Source organism: Meles meles, chromosome 14 (assembly GCF_922984935.1).
Source record: "Meles meles chromosome 14, mMelMel3.1 paternal haplotype, whole genome shotgun sequence".
NCBI classification, from domain to species: domain Eukaryota; kingdom Metazoa; phylum Chordata; class Mammalia; order Carnivora; family Mustelidae; genus Meles; species Meles meles.
Window position 1 is genome coordinate 17,080,954 of NC_060079.1, and position 19,190 is coordinate 17,100,143.

At 34.6% G+C, this 19,190-nt stretch overlaps 1 protein-coding gene across 8 annotated transcripts in view; it reads left to right on the forward strand.

The window, feature by feature from the left end:
- Nucleotides 1-19,190, forward strand: part of NBEA (neurobeachin) — a 687,041-nt gene that overhangs the window by 346,244 nt on the left and 321,607 nt on the right. For all 8 annotated transcript variants that reach the window (XM_045977917.1, XM_045977919.1, XM_045977920.1 and 5 more), the window contains one exon: nucleotides 14,377-14,441. In XM_045977917.1, coding sequence (XP_045833873.1) covers nucleotides 14,377-14,441 — 65 coding nt within the window. The remainder of the gene's footprint in view (nucleotides 1-14,376; nucleotides 14,442-19,190) is intronic.

Consider the following 19,190-nt stretch of genomic DNA (forward strand, 5'->3'; position numbering starts at 1 on the left):
TTACATGTTTTAACTGGATGCTTTACATGTGATGCAGGCATGATTGTTTTGATCCACTTAATTGGAAATCCCTTTAGGTAAAACATCGTGTCCAATATTTCTTCTCTTTTGGAAACATTCCATTCAGCCAGTAGAAGAAATTAGTTACATATAGTGTCATCAGTATATTTAATATTTATGGAGAGTATTTTAAATAACAGAATATCTGTTTCAAACTATGCAAAAAGAAAGACTTCCTAAGAATGATACAGACCCTTAAAGTCTTCCAAGGTTACTTTATGGATGTTATTCATGTCGGTTACACTGCAAATTTATACCATAACAAAGTTCATTGTATTTTTCCATTCACCATTATGTCACCCACACATAGCAGATGGTCCAACACATAGTATATGTATTATTACTTATTAAGCTAATGCATGACTAAAGAGAAAACACAGTCCTCAGGATGATTTGATATACATACTTATACTGTGCTAAAACACACATAACATAAAATGTGCTTTATAACCATTTTTAAGCATGCAATTGAATGGCATTAACTATATTCACAGTGCTGTATAGCCATTACCATTATTTATGTCCAAGAATTTTCAACACCCCAAACAATAACTCTGTACCCACTATGCAGTAATTCCCCATATCTCATTCCCCCAGATTCTGACCTCTAATCTACTTTTTATCTCAATGATTTGCCTATTCTCGGTATTTTATATAAGTGGAATTATATTTGTCCTCCTGTGTCTAGTTTATTTCACTCAGTGTAATATTTTCAAGGTTCATCCATGTTGTAACGTGCATCAGATCTTCATTTTTTGATGGTTGAATGATGTTCCATTCTATGTATAGTACCTACATTTTGATGGACACACATGGGTTGTTTACCCCTTCTTACTGTTGTGAATAATGCTGCCGTATTAGCATTGGTGTCTGAGTATCTCTTTGAGTTCCTATTTTCAGTTCTTTTAAACATATACCTAGGAGTAGAATTGCTGAGGTATGTGATAATTCTGTATCGCTTTTTGAGATACTCCCAGTTTTCCATGATGGCTGCACATTTTATACTTCCATGAGGAATGAACAATGTTCCAATATCTCCATATCCGCTCCAGCTCTTATTATTTTCTCTTTTTTGTTGTTGTTGTTTTAATATGTTGTTCTTGTTTAATTATCGTTATCCTGGTGAGTGGAAAGTGGTATTTCATGTGGTTTTGATTTTAATTTCCCTAATGACTAATGATGTTGAGCATCTTTGCATGCATCTATTGGCAAATTTTGTATCCTCTTTGGAGAAATGTCTATTCACATCCATTTCCATTTTCTAATTGAGGTTTGTTTTTTTTTTCATTGGTGGGCTTTATGTGTTTTTTATTCTGGATATAAAATCTTTATCAAGTCTATGATTTGCAAATATTTTCTCCTCTAGGTTATTTTCATTCTCTTGATAGTGATTTTTGACACACAATTTTTTTTTTATTTCAGTGATGTCCAGTTTGTTTATTTTTGTTGTTATTGTTGCTTATACTTTTGGTATCATATTTTTGAACCTATGGCCAAATCTGAGTTCATGCAGACTTTCCACTATATTTTCTTCTAATAGTTTTATTTCCTAAATTTGGGTTTTTGATCCATTTTCAGTTATTTCTTATATATGATCCAAGGAAGGATCTAAATTCATACTTTTGGATGTAGATATCCAGTTTTTCCATCACCATTTGTTGAAGAGACCATTCTTTTCCATTGAATCATCTTGGTACCCTTATTGAAAATCATTTAAGTGTATATGCCCAAGATGATATCTAATTCAAGAGTATTTCCTGTACATTAAAGGAAAAACAATTTTAAAATAGTAGAAGGTTAAATATAATTTGCCCTTACCTCATATTTTCATTACTCAGGAGTAATAACAATTAGTCACTGAATAAATATTCTTTCAAACTACATTTCTACACATAAATGCAAAGTTATTTCTTTTGTTATTAGTATAAGTGGAAATTGTTCTTGTAACAGCAGTGGTTTACAAATTGCTTTCCCAATTGGTACTCTATAACAGTATCGTTTGAAAAAATGAAATGTGAGTCATGTACAATTTAGAATTTTCCAATCACCACATTTAGAAAGGTAAAAAAGCCACAGATGGGATTAATTTTAATATATTTTATTTAACCTAAGTATCATTTCAACATGTGATTAATATAAAAATAGTTGAGATTTTATATCCCGTTTTTTATAATAAGTCTTTCAAATCAGATAGATGTGTGTGTGTGTGAACACACACACACGCACACTTGTGGACACTTTTTTACTGTTTTCATTTTTTATTTTATTTTTTTAAAGATTTTATTTATTCATTAGAAATAGAGAGAGAGATATATAGAGAGAGAGGTAGAGGAAGAAGGAGGCTCACCATTGAACAGGAAACCTGATGCAGGACTCGATCCCAGGACCCCAGGACCATGACCTGAACAAAAGCAGACGCTTAACCATTTGAGCCACCCACATGCCCTTTTTTATTGTTTTAAAATTGGTTTGATGACCTTGTTACTAGCTTGTGTTAATTATAATGACAAACACAATTTTACTCACAAGCAACAGTCCCTTGAGGGAGCTAACTTTACAAGTCATTTTTTTTTTCCATTTTATTTATTTTTTCAGCGTAACAGTATTCATTCTTTTTGCACAACACCCAGTGCTCCATGCAAAACTTGCCCTCCCCATTACCCACCACCTGTTCCCCCAACCTCCCACCCCTGACCCCTCAAAACCCTCAGGTTGTTTTCAGAAGTCCAAACACCACACAAGTTTATCAATTATTTAAAACTAACCAGGTATATACTTTTTACTAGAACTCATATCAGTTCCTACTAGCTGCATTTCATGTACCTGTAATAGCCACATGTGAGTAATAGATGCTGTCTTGGTCACCACAGCTCTCCCTTTCATATATGACTATCTGTGCTTTTGGGGGGTTTTTTGTTGTTGTTGTTTTTTGGTTAGATTTTATTTATTTATTTGACAGAGATCACAAGTAGGCAGAGAGGCAGGCAGAGAGAGAGGAGGAAGCAGGCTCCCCACTGAGCAGAGAGCCGATGTGGGGCTCGATACCAGGACCCTGGGACCATGACCCAAGCTGAAAGCAGAGGCTTTAACCCACTGAGCCACCCAGGTGCCCCTTGTTGTTTAATATTAATATAATCCAAAAGTAGAATAAGCTTTTCCAGAATCCCAGAATATTGTAGTTGTCCAAGCAAAAATCAGCTAATTGTGTGTCAAAGATTCTTACAGTGGGCTAAAAATGATGAGATCTAAGTTTCTACAACACTAACATTCTTATACTGGCTTATACACCTATTGCTACATGATTATTCATGACTAAATATAAAATATTTAATGTAAAAAAAATATTTAATGTAACTATACATAATTCTGCTTTATGCCAGTGACGCATGACAGGATCTTAGCATTCAGGATTTAACACTGAAAGTTCCTTCTGTTCCTAAGTGGTAACATAGATGACTGGAATAGTGTGATTTATTATTTTACCAAGGCATGAATTGAGATTGTGTGTGCTACAAATTTGGTATGTGGGAATGAATTAGCCAAGCAGCAGCAAAGCATCAACAGCGCATAGCAACATGGTTATTTTCTATTTATTCTTGAAAATAAGGCAGTTTTTATAATGATCTTTTATTGTGGCATATAGTATAGGCCTAGGTGGTAGTCTCAAAACATGACTAAATACAAAGGTCTTAGGATGTACATCTTGAGAAATATCAAATGTCTGTTGTATCATTAGGTTATATATGAACAGTTTTTGAGAAACTGAACTTGCATAGTAGCTTAATAATACCCAGCATTTTTATGCCATAGTTAAATACAGTCTGGAGCTCTTAAGCTAATGGTATAATTTCCTTTATATTTATATTTTACTGTATACTTTTCTTAAGTTATTGTGTTTTGAGAATCAATCTACTGATACACTAATTCTCAGCCCTAGAAAAATATGACACTCAAAGATCATCAAAGAGTAATATTAGCAGTACAGTGCAACTTAAGATAAAATAGTAGTACATCAGTCATGACTCAAACATGCAGTATGCTCTCCAGAAATGAATTTTGTTGAACAGAAGTAAATACCTTTTCCATGATAAATCATGGAAATTAGAGAAAGATAGTCCTGTTCTTTCATTGATTATAGACCAGAACGGGATTTGTTTTATTTTCAAGTTTTAAAAGTTATTGTTGTAGCAAACTGAAGTCCTTTAAAACCACATTAGCATTAAATTTTAAACTGCATATTTGAATGAGATAAACCCAGATATTTTAAATGTTACATATTTGTTTTTAGTTTTTTATTTAAATTTATAATTTTTTAATTAAAAAGGCACAAATTTAAATGGTTTTTTTTTTTTTATCCTGTTCTTGGGACACCTGGGTGGTTCAGTTGGTTAAGTGTTTGCCTTTGGCTCAGGTCATGATCTCAGGGTCCTGAGAACAAGTCCCACACTGGGGGGGAGGGTCCCTGCTCAGCAGGGAGCCTGCTTCTCCCTCTCCCTCTGAAGCTCCCCTGCTTGTGCTCTCTCTCTCTCTTTCTCTGTCAAATAAATAAATAAAATCTTTTTAAAAAAAAATTTTAAAAATCCTATCCTAGCTTTTACTGTTTTCCTACTAAATAGAAAATATTAAACATTGCCTCTATTTTTATATTTAATAAAGTTATTATTTCTTTATGTTTTTCTGGTCATTTCTAGTAGCAGATGTTTTCTCACCAAGGAAGAAGTATCCTCAGTAACTTAACATAGCATATAATATGCTTATTTATTGTATGTATTCACAGTTATAGAAAAAAAGCTGTTTAAAAGTACCTTGTAAAACATCCTAGATTATTTTTCATTAGAAATACAAATGCAAGTATATGTTTATGTGTATATGTATATGTACATATACACACACATAAGAATATTTGTAATAAAAAGTGTTAATATGTTTATATAATTTAGTGATCTGTTAAGATCCAGGGAAACCTCTGTTTATATGATACACCAATTTTAGTAACCCACTAGATATATTTCCATATTACCTAATGATTTTTCTGTGGTTGACTTTCATATTAATAATCTCCTTGCTATTGATTATTCATTTTTTATATCCAATTTTACCTATAATGCTTTTAGTAAGATGTTCACAAAAATAAGCAATGAAGGGGTGTCTAGGTGGCTCAGTAGGTTAAAGCCTCTACCTTCGGCTCAGGTCATGATCCCAGGGTCCTGGGATTGAGTCCCGCTTCAGGCTCTCTGCTCAGCAGGGTGCCTGCTTCCTCTTCTCTCTCTCTGCCTGCCTCTCTGCCTACTTGTCTGTCAAGTAAATAAATAAAATCTTAAACAAACAAACAAAAGCAGTGAAAATGAGAACAGATGATATGTTGAATACTTGAATATTTATTTTCATTATTTTTGTATACATTGAAAACATGACATATATCTAGTTTTCTCTATATATAGTACATTTTTACTTTGATCCTTGTACTTATTCATTTCTCTTACTGCAGAGAATTAATAAGTGTGCCAGTTATAATGAACATTCACTAGAAAAATTTTTGAGGCACTTGCCAACCTCTTTTAATGGCCGTAAATGATAAATAGACATTAAGAATATAGAAAGTAAAAATCAGTTCTGGAGTTCCTGAAGACAAGATCTCAATTTAACCTCCCTTTTTTACCCTGAAATATTTTCTATATTTTCAAAGATTTTGAGATGAATTGAGTCTTGAAGGACATTAAGTTGGTTTACCTAATTGTATACAAAGCTAAAGGGAAAGAGAAATATGCACTGAGCTGACGTAGATGAGGAAAAACTGGTGGGAAAAAAAAATTATGTCCTGTGTCTGAGATTTGTACTAGGTCATCTAACTACCATGAAGTGATTGTTGAAGAGAACATAGGGATTTCATTGTCATCCTTCTGGAACCTATTTGTCTTCAAAGTGTTTAGTTTCAAAGGATCCTTAACTTGATATCCATTTCTCTGAAAAAGACCTTCATCTTGAGGAAATTTTATGCATCCATACAGAAGAGTTAAAAAATTATGACAAAGCTGTCTTAAGACTTGGCAGCTCTCTGCAGGCATTCAAACCCAGTTTAGTATGTTTCCCATGAAGACAAAAATTTGATGCCTATATTTAATTTATACCTTTTCTTATGGATGTTCTTTTTTTTTTTTCAGGAGTTGAATGAGTGCATGTGTGTGTGTGTGTGTGTGTGTGTGTGTTTTCTTAAATGTTAGAAGACTTTCTGGAATCATTTGTAGACACAATTTTAAAGTACACTTTTTTCCTGACATTGTCAAAAGATTGTCTTTGTTGAAATGACAATAAGTTATTATCCTTCTGTGTACATTCTCATGTATCCATTTCCCTTGTTTTAAGTAATTTCTCTAAGTCTACCTGTCAGAGGGAATTGTTAGAAAGCTAAGACAGTGATTAAAGTGTCTTCTCTGTCCAGCCATATCCCATTTATCAACTTCAGTGTAATTCCTATGTTAGCAACTGCAACACTTAGTTCCTTTCTATGCAAGTACTTTTCTTGTCATCCTTTCAATATTTAACCTAGGTATTCTTTTGAAACTCCTAGAATCCCAGTTTCATGGTAGTGTACATTTAAGAAACACTTTTTGGGGTGTCTGGGTGGCTGAATCACTTAAGTGTCCAACTCTTGGTTTTGGCTCAGGTCGTGATCTCAGGGCCATGAGATTGAGCCCCACATCAGGCTTCCTGCTTAGCACGGAATCTGCCTGGGATTCTCTCACTCTACCTCTGCCCCTTGCACTTGGACACACTCACTCTGTCTCTTTCCTCTCGCTCTCTCTGTCTCTCAATAAATCTTTTTTAAAAACTCATTTTTTGAAATACAAAATCAAATGTGCATCAACATAAAAGAATATGATTGTCGCCTAGCCTCATTCGTTACTCACTTTTTTTTTTTACACGGTCACAATAAGTTAACACTTTCAGTCTTACAAAAATACCACTCATGGGAATGAAATGCCATGTCAGAGCTGAAAAGGGCCTTCATAATGATGTTAGTTTAGAGATGTGGATACTTCAATGATTATGGTGTAAATTATGTAATTATGATACGGTAATATGCTAATTTAGAAATGAAACTTAAATAATCGATCAACTTGAAGGAAAATATATACATCACCTCATGACTAAGTTATTCTCTGCCTGGGCCCTATCCTTGGAGATTATTCTGTTACGATTGGTACTTTTTAAGAATTCCCCTGTTGATTCTTTTGTTCAGCCAGATTGAGAACCATAGATTTAAGTGATACCCTTGATTTGGGAGGATTAAATTCAGTTCAACAACAAAAATACGTTGAGTCTATGCAGTATGCCAGACACCAGCTACTTAGTAAGTATGTATAGTTAAATAAAATAAGATCCTTCCTTTCATTAACCGATTTATGATCTAGTGGTGAGACATATGTGTGAGTAAATCACTACAAAATACAAAGAATTATATTTCGGAAGGACTGTTTCCTGACTAATGAAAGTATTAGGCATTGAGAAAATAATGATTTAGGAATGATCCCATTTCCAAAGTTCTAAAATAATCATTTCTTTTTAAACACTTGAAGATTTATTGCTTTGTCAGGGTGCCTGGGTGACGCATTCAATTAAGCTTCTGCCTCCAGCTCAGGTCATGATCCCAGGGTCCTGCGACAGAGCTCCGCATCAGGCTCCCTGCTCAGCCGAGAGTCTGCTTCTCCCTCTCCCTCTGCTCCTCACCCTGCTCCCCACTCAAAAAAAGATTTATTGTCTTGCCAACATAAACTGTTGTTACAAGTTATAGTTTTCCTATAGGATACTTTTCCCTTCACATTCCAGTTTTTTTCTTTGCACACTTGTGTTTTTATTTACTATTCTGTGCTGGGGACCATATTTTTCTGAGTTTGGAATTTTCAAATAAAGATGCCTAAATAATTTGTGCTTTTACAACTGTCACTCAGAAATTATTATGTAAGTTTTAAAAACACATTCGATCCTGACATTTTCTGAGAGGGAAGATATACTTCATCTTGTGAGGAATATTTGCTGTCCCCTTTTCTCTCTCTCATTTAGTTTTTCTAAGTAGTTGAAAGAAAAATTCTGTTTTCTTCATTGCCTTATGAAATCTGTTTGTTTAAAATTCACCAAAACCAGGAGAGACTGAAGTCTCTAAATCCCAGACAACTGCTGATGCAAACATACTTAAAATCTCTAGTTCTAGTGCTATTTCTGTGGCTTAGGTTGTTGCTTTTCCAACTCTTCTATTGAAGCAGCCCCTTGGACTGCAGCATAGTTGGAAGGAGGGAAAGGGGACGTAACTATACCCCATGCAGCCCACTGTAAGCACCAACATTATTTGTTCTTCTGTTTTAAAATTCATATTTTAAATTTTACTGTGTTATACCTATATTACTCATAATTTTGAATTAAATTACTTGGCTTGTTTTTCCCTCAGATGCCAGAGAGATTACTGTGTATATCCACCTGGGACTTTGTTTATCTCCTGCCTTGGACTTTTATCGCATACCACAATTTGAAAAACGAAAACCTTAATTCCTCTTAAAGAAAGACAATTGGTAGAATTTTTGTGACCTTGGTTGCTAATGTGGTTAACTGAAATTGACTTCATAAATTGAAATTATGCATATTGGTTGTTACAGTTATTTGGGAATTTTGAAAACCTTCAGAACTTGAATTATATTTATTTAACATTAGGTGGAATCCACTTTGACCCTTACTTAAGTCAAAGCCTGCAAAATTACTCTATTCCCATTCATAACATGTTAATGTGCAACCCAGTAGACTTCTATCATAAGGAAGAAAATACTCAAATTTGGATAGCAAATAACTATCAATAGACACTAGAAAGTAGATACTAGGGAATACAATATTTCTTAAATTTTATTCATAGGATTTTTTTTCTTTGTTTTCCATCCAATGTCACTAACCTAATATAATTGACCTCTTGTTGCCTTAATGCTGTAGTATAGTCATTGTAGAAATTACATCATTTGTTTCTTCTGGCTGTTTAGTTACTAGAGATGAATAAAATGCGGCTTCTCCTTCAAAGATGCAGTACCTAAGATCTAATCATATAGTGCATACATAAAACATAAAAAGAGTAAATTGAGGTTTAGAGACATATAGAAAAATACTTTTAAGCTAGCGAATGTTGAACTCCATTTTGGAAAATTGGTATTTCAGTTTATGTTGTTTTAAAATTCTGTGTCACTTAATTATTTGATGCCTATTTCTGCCTGAGGAAAGAAAATGAGAGGTGACAGAAAAACGAGATAGAGCCTCTTTTGTGAGCTCTGATTTAGGTAAGAATTTTGAGAAAAGAACAATTCTCACTTCAGCCTTTCTGAGGAAGAAGTTGAACTCAAATAACAAAGCCTGTCAATAGCATTATATTGTCATCAGCAAACTAAGGAATTATTTTGCCTGCTTATCCAAAAAACAACTCTGAAGTCAAAACTATATATATGGCTATTATAAATTGTCATTCAAAATTTTTTACTCTCTGTAATCTGATAAAAATTAACTATTTCCGCCTTGGCAGCCAACAGTGTTCCAGACAATGGCTGCGTTGTCTGCCTGGCTCCCAGAGTGAGGTTTATGAGGGTATAGAGGAGAACACCCGCAATGGACATGGAGCTTGAGCAAGAAATACATCTTTGTTGTTTAAGCCCCTGAGGTTCAGTAACTGTCACAACATAATCTTGTCTCTCCTGTGGGAGAGACACCCTCGTTTTGGCAGAGTACACCATCACTATGTTCTGGAAAGAGAATGGGTGAAAAACAAATGTTTATGCATGTCTGAAACTAGTCTATCTTCGGATGTTATTGATAGTTGGGGTGGATATTGTGTTCTGAGTGTTACGTTCTCCATAACCATGCAGGCAGTGTTTCCTTTTCTTCTCTTTTCTAGCTTTACTGTTGAGAAGTTAAGTTTCATTCTTATTCTTGATTCTTTGTACAAATTTTTTTCTTGTTAGCCTTTTCCTTGACCCTCATGTTAAGGAGAATTTTATGATAATGTGGTTTGCTAGGGGTTTTAAGTCAGATATTTCATTTCTGGGAACAGTTTTAAATTTATTTGATAATTTCCTCTCTTCCCTGTTCCCCATTCTCTCTTCCCTATTCACTCTTTCTACAGTTCCTACTCAATGTATATGGCCTTTCTATTGGAGATCCTCTAATTCCCTTATTTCTTTATTTTTGTTGTTGTACTGTTGTTTCATCCCTTTATCTTTTTGATAGCACCTTATCTTTTCTTCTATACTTTGGGGAGATGCTTGTGCCTTTGTCTTTTAAGCTTCTTGCTTGCTTGCTTTTTTTCTTTTCTCCCCCCCCCCTTTTTTTTTTTTTGGATGTTTGCAATATCTTCACGTATCTCAACCATGTAATTACAGATTTTTTTCCTGTTGTTTAATTTTCTCTCATTTTCCAGTTTCCTTTTTTGTTGTGTTGTTGTGGCTGTCCCCAGTATCTCTTCTGTACTCTTGTCTTGGTCTGTGTCTTTCATGTCAGGTTGCCAACTCTAGCTAATGACTTCGAAAGTGCTATTAGTAGCTTAGGCAGCAGCTCTTATGTCAAGTCTGGACCCAGCTGCAGCACCTATAGCTTGGGCCAGCTCTTGAATAAGCTCTAGAGCTTCACACAGCTCTGGGACCTCCTCCATCTCCAGAGCTGAAATCAGTGCCAGCTCTGCAGCTAGAATCCACTCCAGACCAGCTACAGAGCAGAGGCTACAGCCAGCTCCAGGGATAGAGGGAGTTCCGTCATTAATTGGCAGTACTTGCTTCAGCAGCAACTGCAGAGCTAGGGCCAAGTCCAGAACTCATCCTAGCAGCAACTCTGGAGCTAGAGCCCCTTTCTGCACTAGCTCCAGAAATAGTGCTAGGGCTAGCTGCAGAGCTACAGCCAACCCCAGCAGGAGCTCTCATACCAGCTCCAGACTTAGTGGCAGCTCCAGTTCTAGACTCAGAGACACTATCAGCTCCAGACTGGAGTCCGCTCCATCACCGATTTTCATACCAGGTCTGGCAACATCCATGAAGTCAGCCCAGAACTAGAGTTAGTTCCACAACCACCTCTAGCATTGCAGTCTGAGATACAGCCAGATTTGGCATCATCTCTAGAGCTGATCTAGCTACATCTAGCGCCAACTCTGTTCCCAGATCCTCCAGCATCAGAGATGGGCAGCTCCAGACCCAGAGCCAGTTCAGGCATCAGCTCCTGTGCCACTTCTGAGCTACAGCCAGTGTGTTTTTAGCTTTCTCTCCCCTCCCTTGGAATGGCATCTTTTTTGTTTTTTTGTGCTTTTCAATGTATGTTTCATGCACTTTGTGCTTTACCATATTTTGTGTTTTATAGTTCACATGCAATAAAACTTAAATCCTTAATCATTAAAAAAGAGAATGTTAATGATCAAAGGGTTTTATTTGTATGTTTTTGTTATGTTAAGCCTGTGGAATAAGTGAACTATTTTCTTTTAAATGGTACTATAATATTTTGCTGCTATTCTTAAATTTTGTTAGATCTTTTCTTATGCCTGTTTTCAGCTTCCTTTCCTAATCTTAAAAACATGAGTGATTCCCAAAATTCATCCAGACCTAGGTCTTTTGATCCTCCTTGTGTTTTTTCTTCTTTTTTAAACAATTTTTATTTAAATTCAATTTAGTTAACATATAGTACATTATTAGTTTCAGAGGTAGAATTTAGAGATTCATCGGTTGCATATAACATCCAGTGCTCATTCTGTCTTTAGAGACTTTTGCCTGATGGTTTGCATTAATCAATATTTTCGTGCAAATAATTCCAAAATCCACATTCCATTTTGATATACCATCATCACTCTAAATCCAACAAATATGAACTTAAGACAACCCTAGGGGTGGGAGGGATGGAGTGGCTTGGTGATGGACAATGGGGAGGGTATGTGCTATGGTGAGTGCTGTGAATTGTGTAAGACTGATGAATCACAGGCCTGTACCCCTGAAACAAATAATACATTATATGTTAATTTAAAAAAAAAGACAACCCTATGATTTTCCTTAAATGTGTACTGTTATTTGCATAGTAATATTAACATTATTTCTATCATTCATGCTAAAAACTTAAACTCTGTGTTGTTCCACTTTTTTACTTTAGCCCTTAAATCCAATTTTTCATCCAGTCCTGACATCTTTTCTTTGTATTGTCTCTTAATTTCCATTTCCCTATTCGAAATACCAGTGTAGTATAGGCCCTTACTCTCTCTCTTCTAGAAAGGCATATAAAACGATCTTCTACTGTTTCCTCTTGCTCAAAAATGACAACTCACTCTTCTAAAACATATATTCTTGAATGAAGTTTTGCAGTCATACACTTTCATTGGCTTTCTCATCCTTTAAACTCTAATGTCCTTGACTTGACTCAGAGTTATTTCTGATGTTCCTTTATCAAAGATTGCAAATTAGTGTCTTATGGGCTGAGGCACCTCACAGGTATCTTTTGTTTGATCTTTGATCTGAACAGTTTTTAAAACATTTTACTCTATGATCTTTTAGACACGGTATAATTTGGGATGCATATGTAGTACCTGAATATGTACTTTGAAATATCTTCTTGAAAAATCCTATGCATATTAAAGTTTCTGCTGATAAAAGAGCCTTGGTGTACAAACAGTATTATAAAGGAAATCATGTTTAAGAAGTTGTCTGTAGGAATTTATTCTTGAGTGTCATGATTCTTGTTAAATAAGAGTCAGTTTTCTCTCGAAGCTAGTATCACAATAAATATCAAGTATTCCTGAGAAATTTGCACATTTTGTGGGATATTGGTTTGCAATAAATATATGGGAATATACAAAATATATAAAAGGATGATAATAGAAACCATTTTATTATTTATTATCTTTATTAAAATAGTTTGCTGTAATTTTCAACAGAAATGATTTTAAAGTTTTAATAAGCACTGTAAAATGATATAGTGATCTTATAATTTAGATGAATTTTCATTAAAGATTATATACGATAGCTAAAAGTGGCTTTGCTAAAACCATTTAGCAAACCATAGAACCATTTAGGCCTTTGTAAGATCATTACTGTCCTCTGGCTTCCACATCTCTTTTCCCAAGTTGTTGATTCTCCCTTCTGGGGAAACATAGATTCATGATGCATTCTTCTATAATTCTTCACAGATTTACTTCGAGCAGAAAGTATTTACAAACCCAAGTACCTACTTTTGGGGACCACATTTATTCCCAGTATGTATGCAAAACTTTAAAAAGGCAATATGATCAAGAGTAGAGGGAAGGGTTGACATAGAGTCTGTTTTTTGTGAAGGTGAATTTGTGACAAGTCAGCTGACTACCTCGATGTGTAGCAATTTAGCAACTTTTCTCATGGAGAAAAAGTATCTATAGATGAGTGATGTGAGTGACCAATAGGGATTTTGTATAAAATGTATGAAGGAGGCATTTATTTATAGTATTATTGAAAGGGATGTGATTTTTAATCCAAAAAATGCAATTTACCAACTATATCAAAAAGCAAAAAATTGAAATCACTAAAATAAACCAATATCCCTTAAAAAATGGCTAAGGCCTATTCTAAATATGCCATTGGAAGAGTACAAAATAATTGCTAATCCAAAACACTAAATAACAATCACAAATTTATAATGATGACACTGTGGAACTGCCAAATGAACAAATATTTTCTAAACTAGATTAGCAAAGAGAGGTTTCATTTGGATATAGTTTTAATATTTAATATTATTTTCTCCCCCCCTTTTTCTTGCAAATTCAAAAGAATTCATTCATTCATTCTTTCATCCGTAACCCTTTTTCCTATGTACTTTTCAGTCACTTGGAATGCATGTGTAACTAGAACATTTAATTTCCACATCAATTTAAATCTCTTATATATAATTCTGATTTTTGTTTTGCAGCCTCAGTGAAAAATCTCTATATTCAGGCTACTATTTTCTTTCCCAAATGATTCTAGTGCTTGTATGGTTGCATGACTAGTTATTTTATTTCTTTTGGAAGGAGGCTTTGTGCTGAGAGCCTAGTGTAACCTGTGCCTCACTTTCTCAATCCATGTCAAGCCTGAGATTTACTGGGAATTCAAATTCAAAAGCACCTTCTGAAATAAGTGATACAGAGCTACTGTAAAATTTCGATTTCTTACAAAATATTTTAACATTTGTTAGAAATATTTTTAAAGATTTAGAAATAATGTAACATGGAAGTTGTTAACATCAATATGATCCTTAAACGAGATGTTACTTTTGTTTACATGCTCATTTTTCTAATATTTGGTTTGGTTTCTCCTTTAGGAATGGCAGAATTCTATTCAGAAGAATGCAGGACTTGCATTTATTGAACTCATCAATGAAGGAAGGTAATTAATTTTACAATTTTTAGACAATTAATTCATGTACATTTCATTCCACTAGGCAACTGCTCTCCTACCATCTGTTCCAAAAATGAGTAAGAAAATATACTTGACTTAAATAATTTATCACACAAGTAATTAAAAGGAACAAAGTTTAAGATATAAATCATATTTTTAGGGTTGGGAAAAGCATCTATCAGCTAAAGGAACAAACTTTATAAGGTGTTTGTAAGATTTGAGCCCCATCTTACTGGGTAGTAAAGTTGTTTAACACATATCAATTGAACCCAGTCTGCAGTCCCATCTGCCACTCCATCTGTTTTCAAAGCCATGCTCAGTGTTTGCTCCCTCAGCCCATCTCAGTTCATGTGAAGTAGTTTTACCTGAACATATCATGCTCTTGGATATCCAACTGGAAATGTGAAGAATGTTAAATATGGTCAGGTTAGGAATTCATATACCCCATTGTTAAGATGATGCTGTAAGTAAATTTATGTTTGGGCCCATTATTATATTTATCACTTTAGGATAAACAGTTGTTCACTGTGATTTTTCCAATACTTTATTGGCAGTGGATACATTGAGACAGATGTTAACTGTCACCATTTTGAGATGTATGGCTTCTGTCAGCCAATGACCTGCATCCATTACAATGTTTTTTCTATGATATAACATATTCTCTGAAAAATAACAACTGACTATTTGGCATAATCTATTTACTTCTTATTTGAAACTATATTTAATTAAGTTGATGATAAGGGAATAATGCTTACTGTATATAAAACTTCTCTTTGTCCAGGGAGATGTCATGAAAGAATATTTTACAGGAAATTCTTTGAAAATTAGTTTATATATGGTAATGAAACCGATTTAAAAAAAAAATTAAATGCTCCTTAGGATTCCTTTTTAGTAATAGTTTTCCCCTATCACTTTATTGTAATTCAGAGACATAACCTCTGTTTTTATAATTCATTTTATTGTATATTCCTAACTTACATATTCCATGACTGAATTATTTTTAGTCATAATAACACATCTCTAAAAGTTAGAGTGAGTTTTACATTCACCACAAAGCAAAAGATGCAGGAAAATAACAGTTTTCTTTTATAATATAAATACTAATTTTACATAATAATAGCATACTATAGTTCTTATAAAACTTTTTTGTGATAAAAATTGATCATTATTATTATCCATCTTAAGGGGATGAAAATAGAAAAAAAAATGTTTCCCAGACTATTCATTTTCATATCAGTTATAGAAATCTCTCAATTCACATACATGCTAATTTTGTCAATTTGTTTCAACTGTGAAGGAAAAAAACAGAAATTATCTTGTCGTCAGTAACTCTCTGAAGAGTTAATATAATTGAATCTTCAGCACTTAAGATTATAGCTATTGTCTTAGAAAAGAGAAGGGGGGAACATTTGCTGATACCAGAGGTTTTAGTTTTGATCCTATTGTACTGTTCAGTGATAGAGGTTGGAGTTCATTTTATTTTGTTTTTTAGGAAAAGAGTTGGAATTATAGAAACCTTCAAAATGTTCACCATAATGTTATTTGTTCTATTATAGATTTTTGTTTTCGTTTTTCATACCAATTGTTAAGAAAGATGATTTTGGAACAAAAATTAAAACATGAATAGTTATAATATGAAAGAATAGATTATGTGTACATGAATATAGCAAATGTCTATTCAGCGCCTACTACATACCAAATACTATTATAGGAGATGAGAATAGAGAAGTGAAAGAGACAAACATGGTTCTGAATTTTTGGGAAAAGGCAAATAGTAGAATAACACATACAATATTATAAGGGTGCTGTGATAGAGATGGTATAGGTATTAATACAAGTATAAGACAAGACGCTTAATCTAGACTGAAAAGGGTATATTCTCCAGTGGTAGGAATATCAGGGTTTTCAAAAAACTTATCTAAGAAAAACCAATACAATAGAACAAAGGTAGCATTTTCAATAAATGGTGCTAGACATCCACATGCAAAAAAATAAACCTTGATACAGACCTTATAGTCTTCACAAAAATTAACTCAAAATGGATCTGAGATCTGAATGTAAGATACAAAACTATGAAGTGTATAGAAGATAACATAGGAGAAAGTCTGGATGACCTTGGGTTTGGTGATGACTGTTTAGATATAATACCAAAGACATGATCCATGAAAGAAAGAGTTGATTCTAGACTAAATTAAAATTAAATACTTCCATTTTACAAAAGTCAGAGTCAAGAGAATGAAAAGACAAGCCACAGACTGGGAGAAAATATTTGCAAAAGACACTTCTGATAAAGGACTGTTCTCTAAAATATACAAAGAACTCTTAAAATTCAACAATAAGAAAATAACCTGATTTTAAAATGAGCGAAAAACCTTAACAGACACCTCAGCAAAGAAGATATACATACAGCAAATAAGCTTAGAAAAATATGCCTGTCATCATAAGTCATCAGGGAAATACAAATCAAAACAACAATGAGATACTACTACTCACCTAATAGAATGACCAAAATCTGGACCGCTGACAACACCAAGTGCTGACCAGGATGTAGAGCAGCAGGAACTCTCATTCACTGGTGGTGAGAATACAGAATGGTATAGCCACTTTGCAGAATAGGTTGGTAGTTTTTTTTACAAAACTTAACATATTCTTACTGCAGATCTAGCAGTTATTCTCCCTTATATCTTCTCAGAGGACTTGAAAACTTATGTTCATGTAAAAACCTGCACACAGATGTTTATACCACTTTATTCATAATTGCCGAACCATGGAAGCGACCAAGATGTCCTTCAGTACATGAATGGATAAGTAGATACCCATTTATTGATGTGGTATAAGCAGACAATGGAATATTTATTATCTAATGATAATAAGAAATGAGCTGTCAGGGTACCTGGGTGGCTGAGTCAACTAAGCATCTGCCTTCAGCTCAGGTCATGATCTTAGGGTCCTGTGATCAAGCCTCCTATTGGGCTCTCTGCTCAGTGGTAAACCTCCTTCTCCCTCTCCCTCTCCCTCTGCCACTCCCCCTGCTTGTGCGCTCTCTCTCCCTCTCTCTCTCTTTTGCTCTCTCTGTCAAATAAATAAAGTCTTTACCAAAAAAAAAAAAAAAAAGTATATATGAGCTGTCAAACCATGAAAAGACATGGAGAAACCTTAGTTGCATATTACTAAGTAGAAAAAGCCAATCTGAAAAGGCTACCTACTCTATGATTCCAACCATATGACATTCTTGAAAAGGTGAGACTATGGAGACAGTAAAAAGATTAGTAGTTGCCAGGGGTTAAGGAGGAGGAAGGCATAAATAGGCAGAACACAGAGGATTTTTCGGGCCAGTGAATCTACTCTGTTTGATACTATAATAGTGGATACATGTCATTATACATTTATTGAAACCCATAGAATGTAAAACACTGAAAGTGATCTCTAATGTAAACTATTGACCTTAAGTGATAATACTATATTAAGTTAGGTTCATCATTTGTTACAAATGTACCACTCTGATAGGGGATGGTGATAATGGGGGAAAGCCTGTGTGTGAGGAGCGGATATCTGGGAAATCTCTATGTCTTCTACTCAAGGTTGCTGTGAACCTAAAATTCTCTAAAAATAGTCTATAAAAGTAAAAAAAATCCAGGAGGCTCCCAAAAGAAGTGTATACAAATAGAATGCCATCTTCATTGAGAACTGAGAGATGGTTAGAAGATAGCTCAGTGAAAGAATCTGGGCCAAGGGAATGGTGTGATATCAAAGCCTGGAAGCAAGAGACAGCAAGACATGTTGCTGGACAGCTCTTTTTAGTCAGCTAAGAGCTATTTAAGTGCCTGTCATATGCCAGCCATGTAGAGGCAAGGTCATCCCTTCATGGCAAGGATCGCTGGCAAGAGTCATGCCATGAAGGGGTTTCTAAGCTATGCTAAGGGTGCTGTGATATAATTGAAGAGAGCTAGGCATAATCCACACTGTGGCAAATGGACTTCAGGGGCTCTAGGCTGAATTTAATCAGAGGTTCAGTAATCTCATTTAAGATGATGGTGTCATAGACTGACTACTAGTGGTATGAGGAAGGAAGAAGTGGACAGAATTAAAGTATCCTTTAGAAATTAAGTCTAGAGAATTGCTGATAGATTGAAGTATGAGAGGGAAAAGAAGGAATCAAGGATAACTTGATTTCTGGCTTTTAAGCTGGATAGTTTATACTGTAAGTATCGCTTACTTAGAACAATACAGAAGGAAGGACATGGACTGGGTGGGAGATGGTTTCACCTTTGGTTACGCTGATTTTGTAGCACCTGTGAAATCTCTGAGTGAAAATGTTGAATACACATCTTGAACTTGGGTCTCTAATTCTGCAAAGAGACAGGTAGAAGGGGGATTTGGATTTAGGCGTCCTCAGCTTATATGTGTAAATGGTAGATAAAAATACAGATGTAATTCTCAGTGAACCTGTGTGGAGCAAACAGAGAACCTGAGGCCATTTTACTGCTGTTCCTGCTGGGAATCCTCTTTCCCCACAGCTGTACATTATTGGCTGTTTTCTATCATTAGGAATCAGCTTAAATGTCACCTTCTCTGAGAGGCTCCCTTGACCTGTCTTATTGAGTTACCACACTTCCATCACATGGCTCTGTTTTAACAGTTAATAAGATCATCTCAGATTATTTTCGTTGTTCACATCTATCTTCCCCACCAAAATGTACTTTCTTTAAGAACTTGTATCCTCTTCACTGATCTATT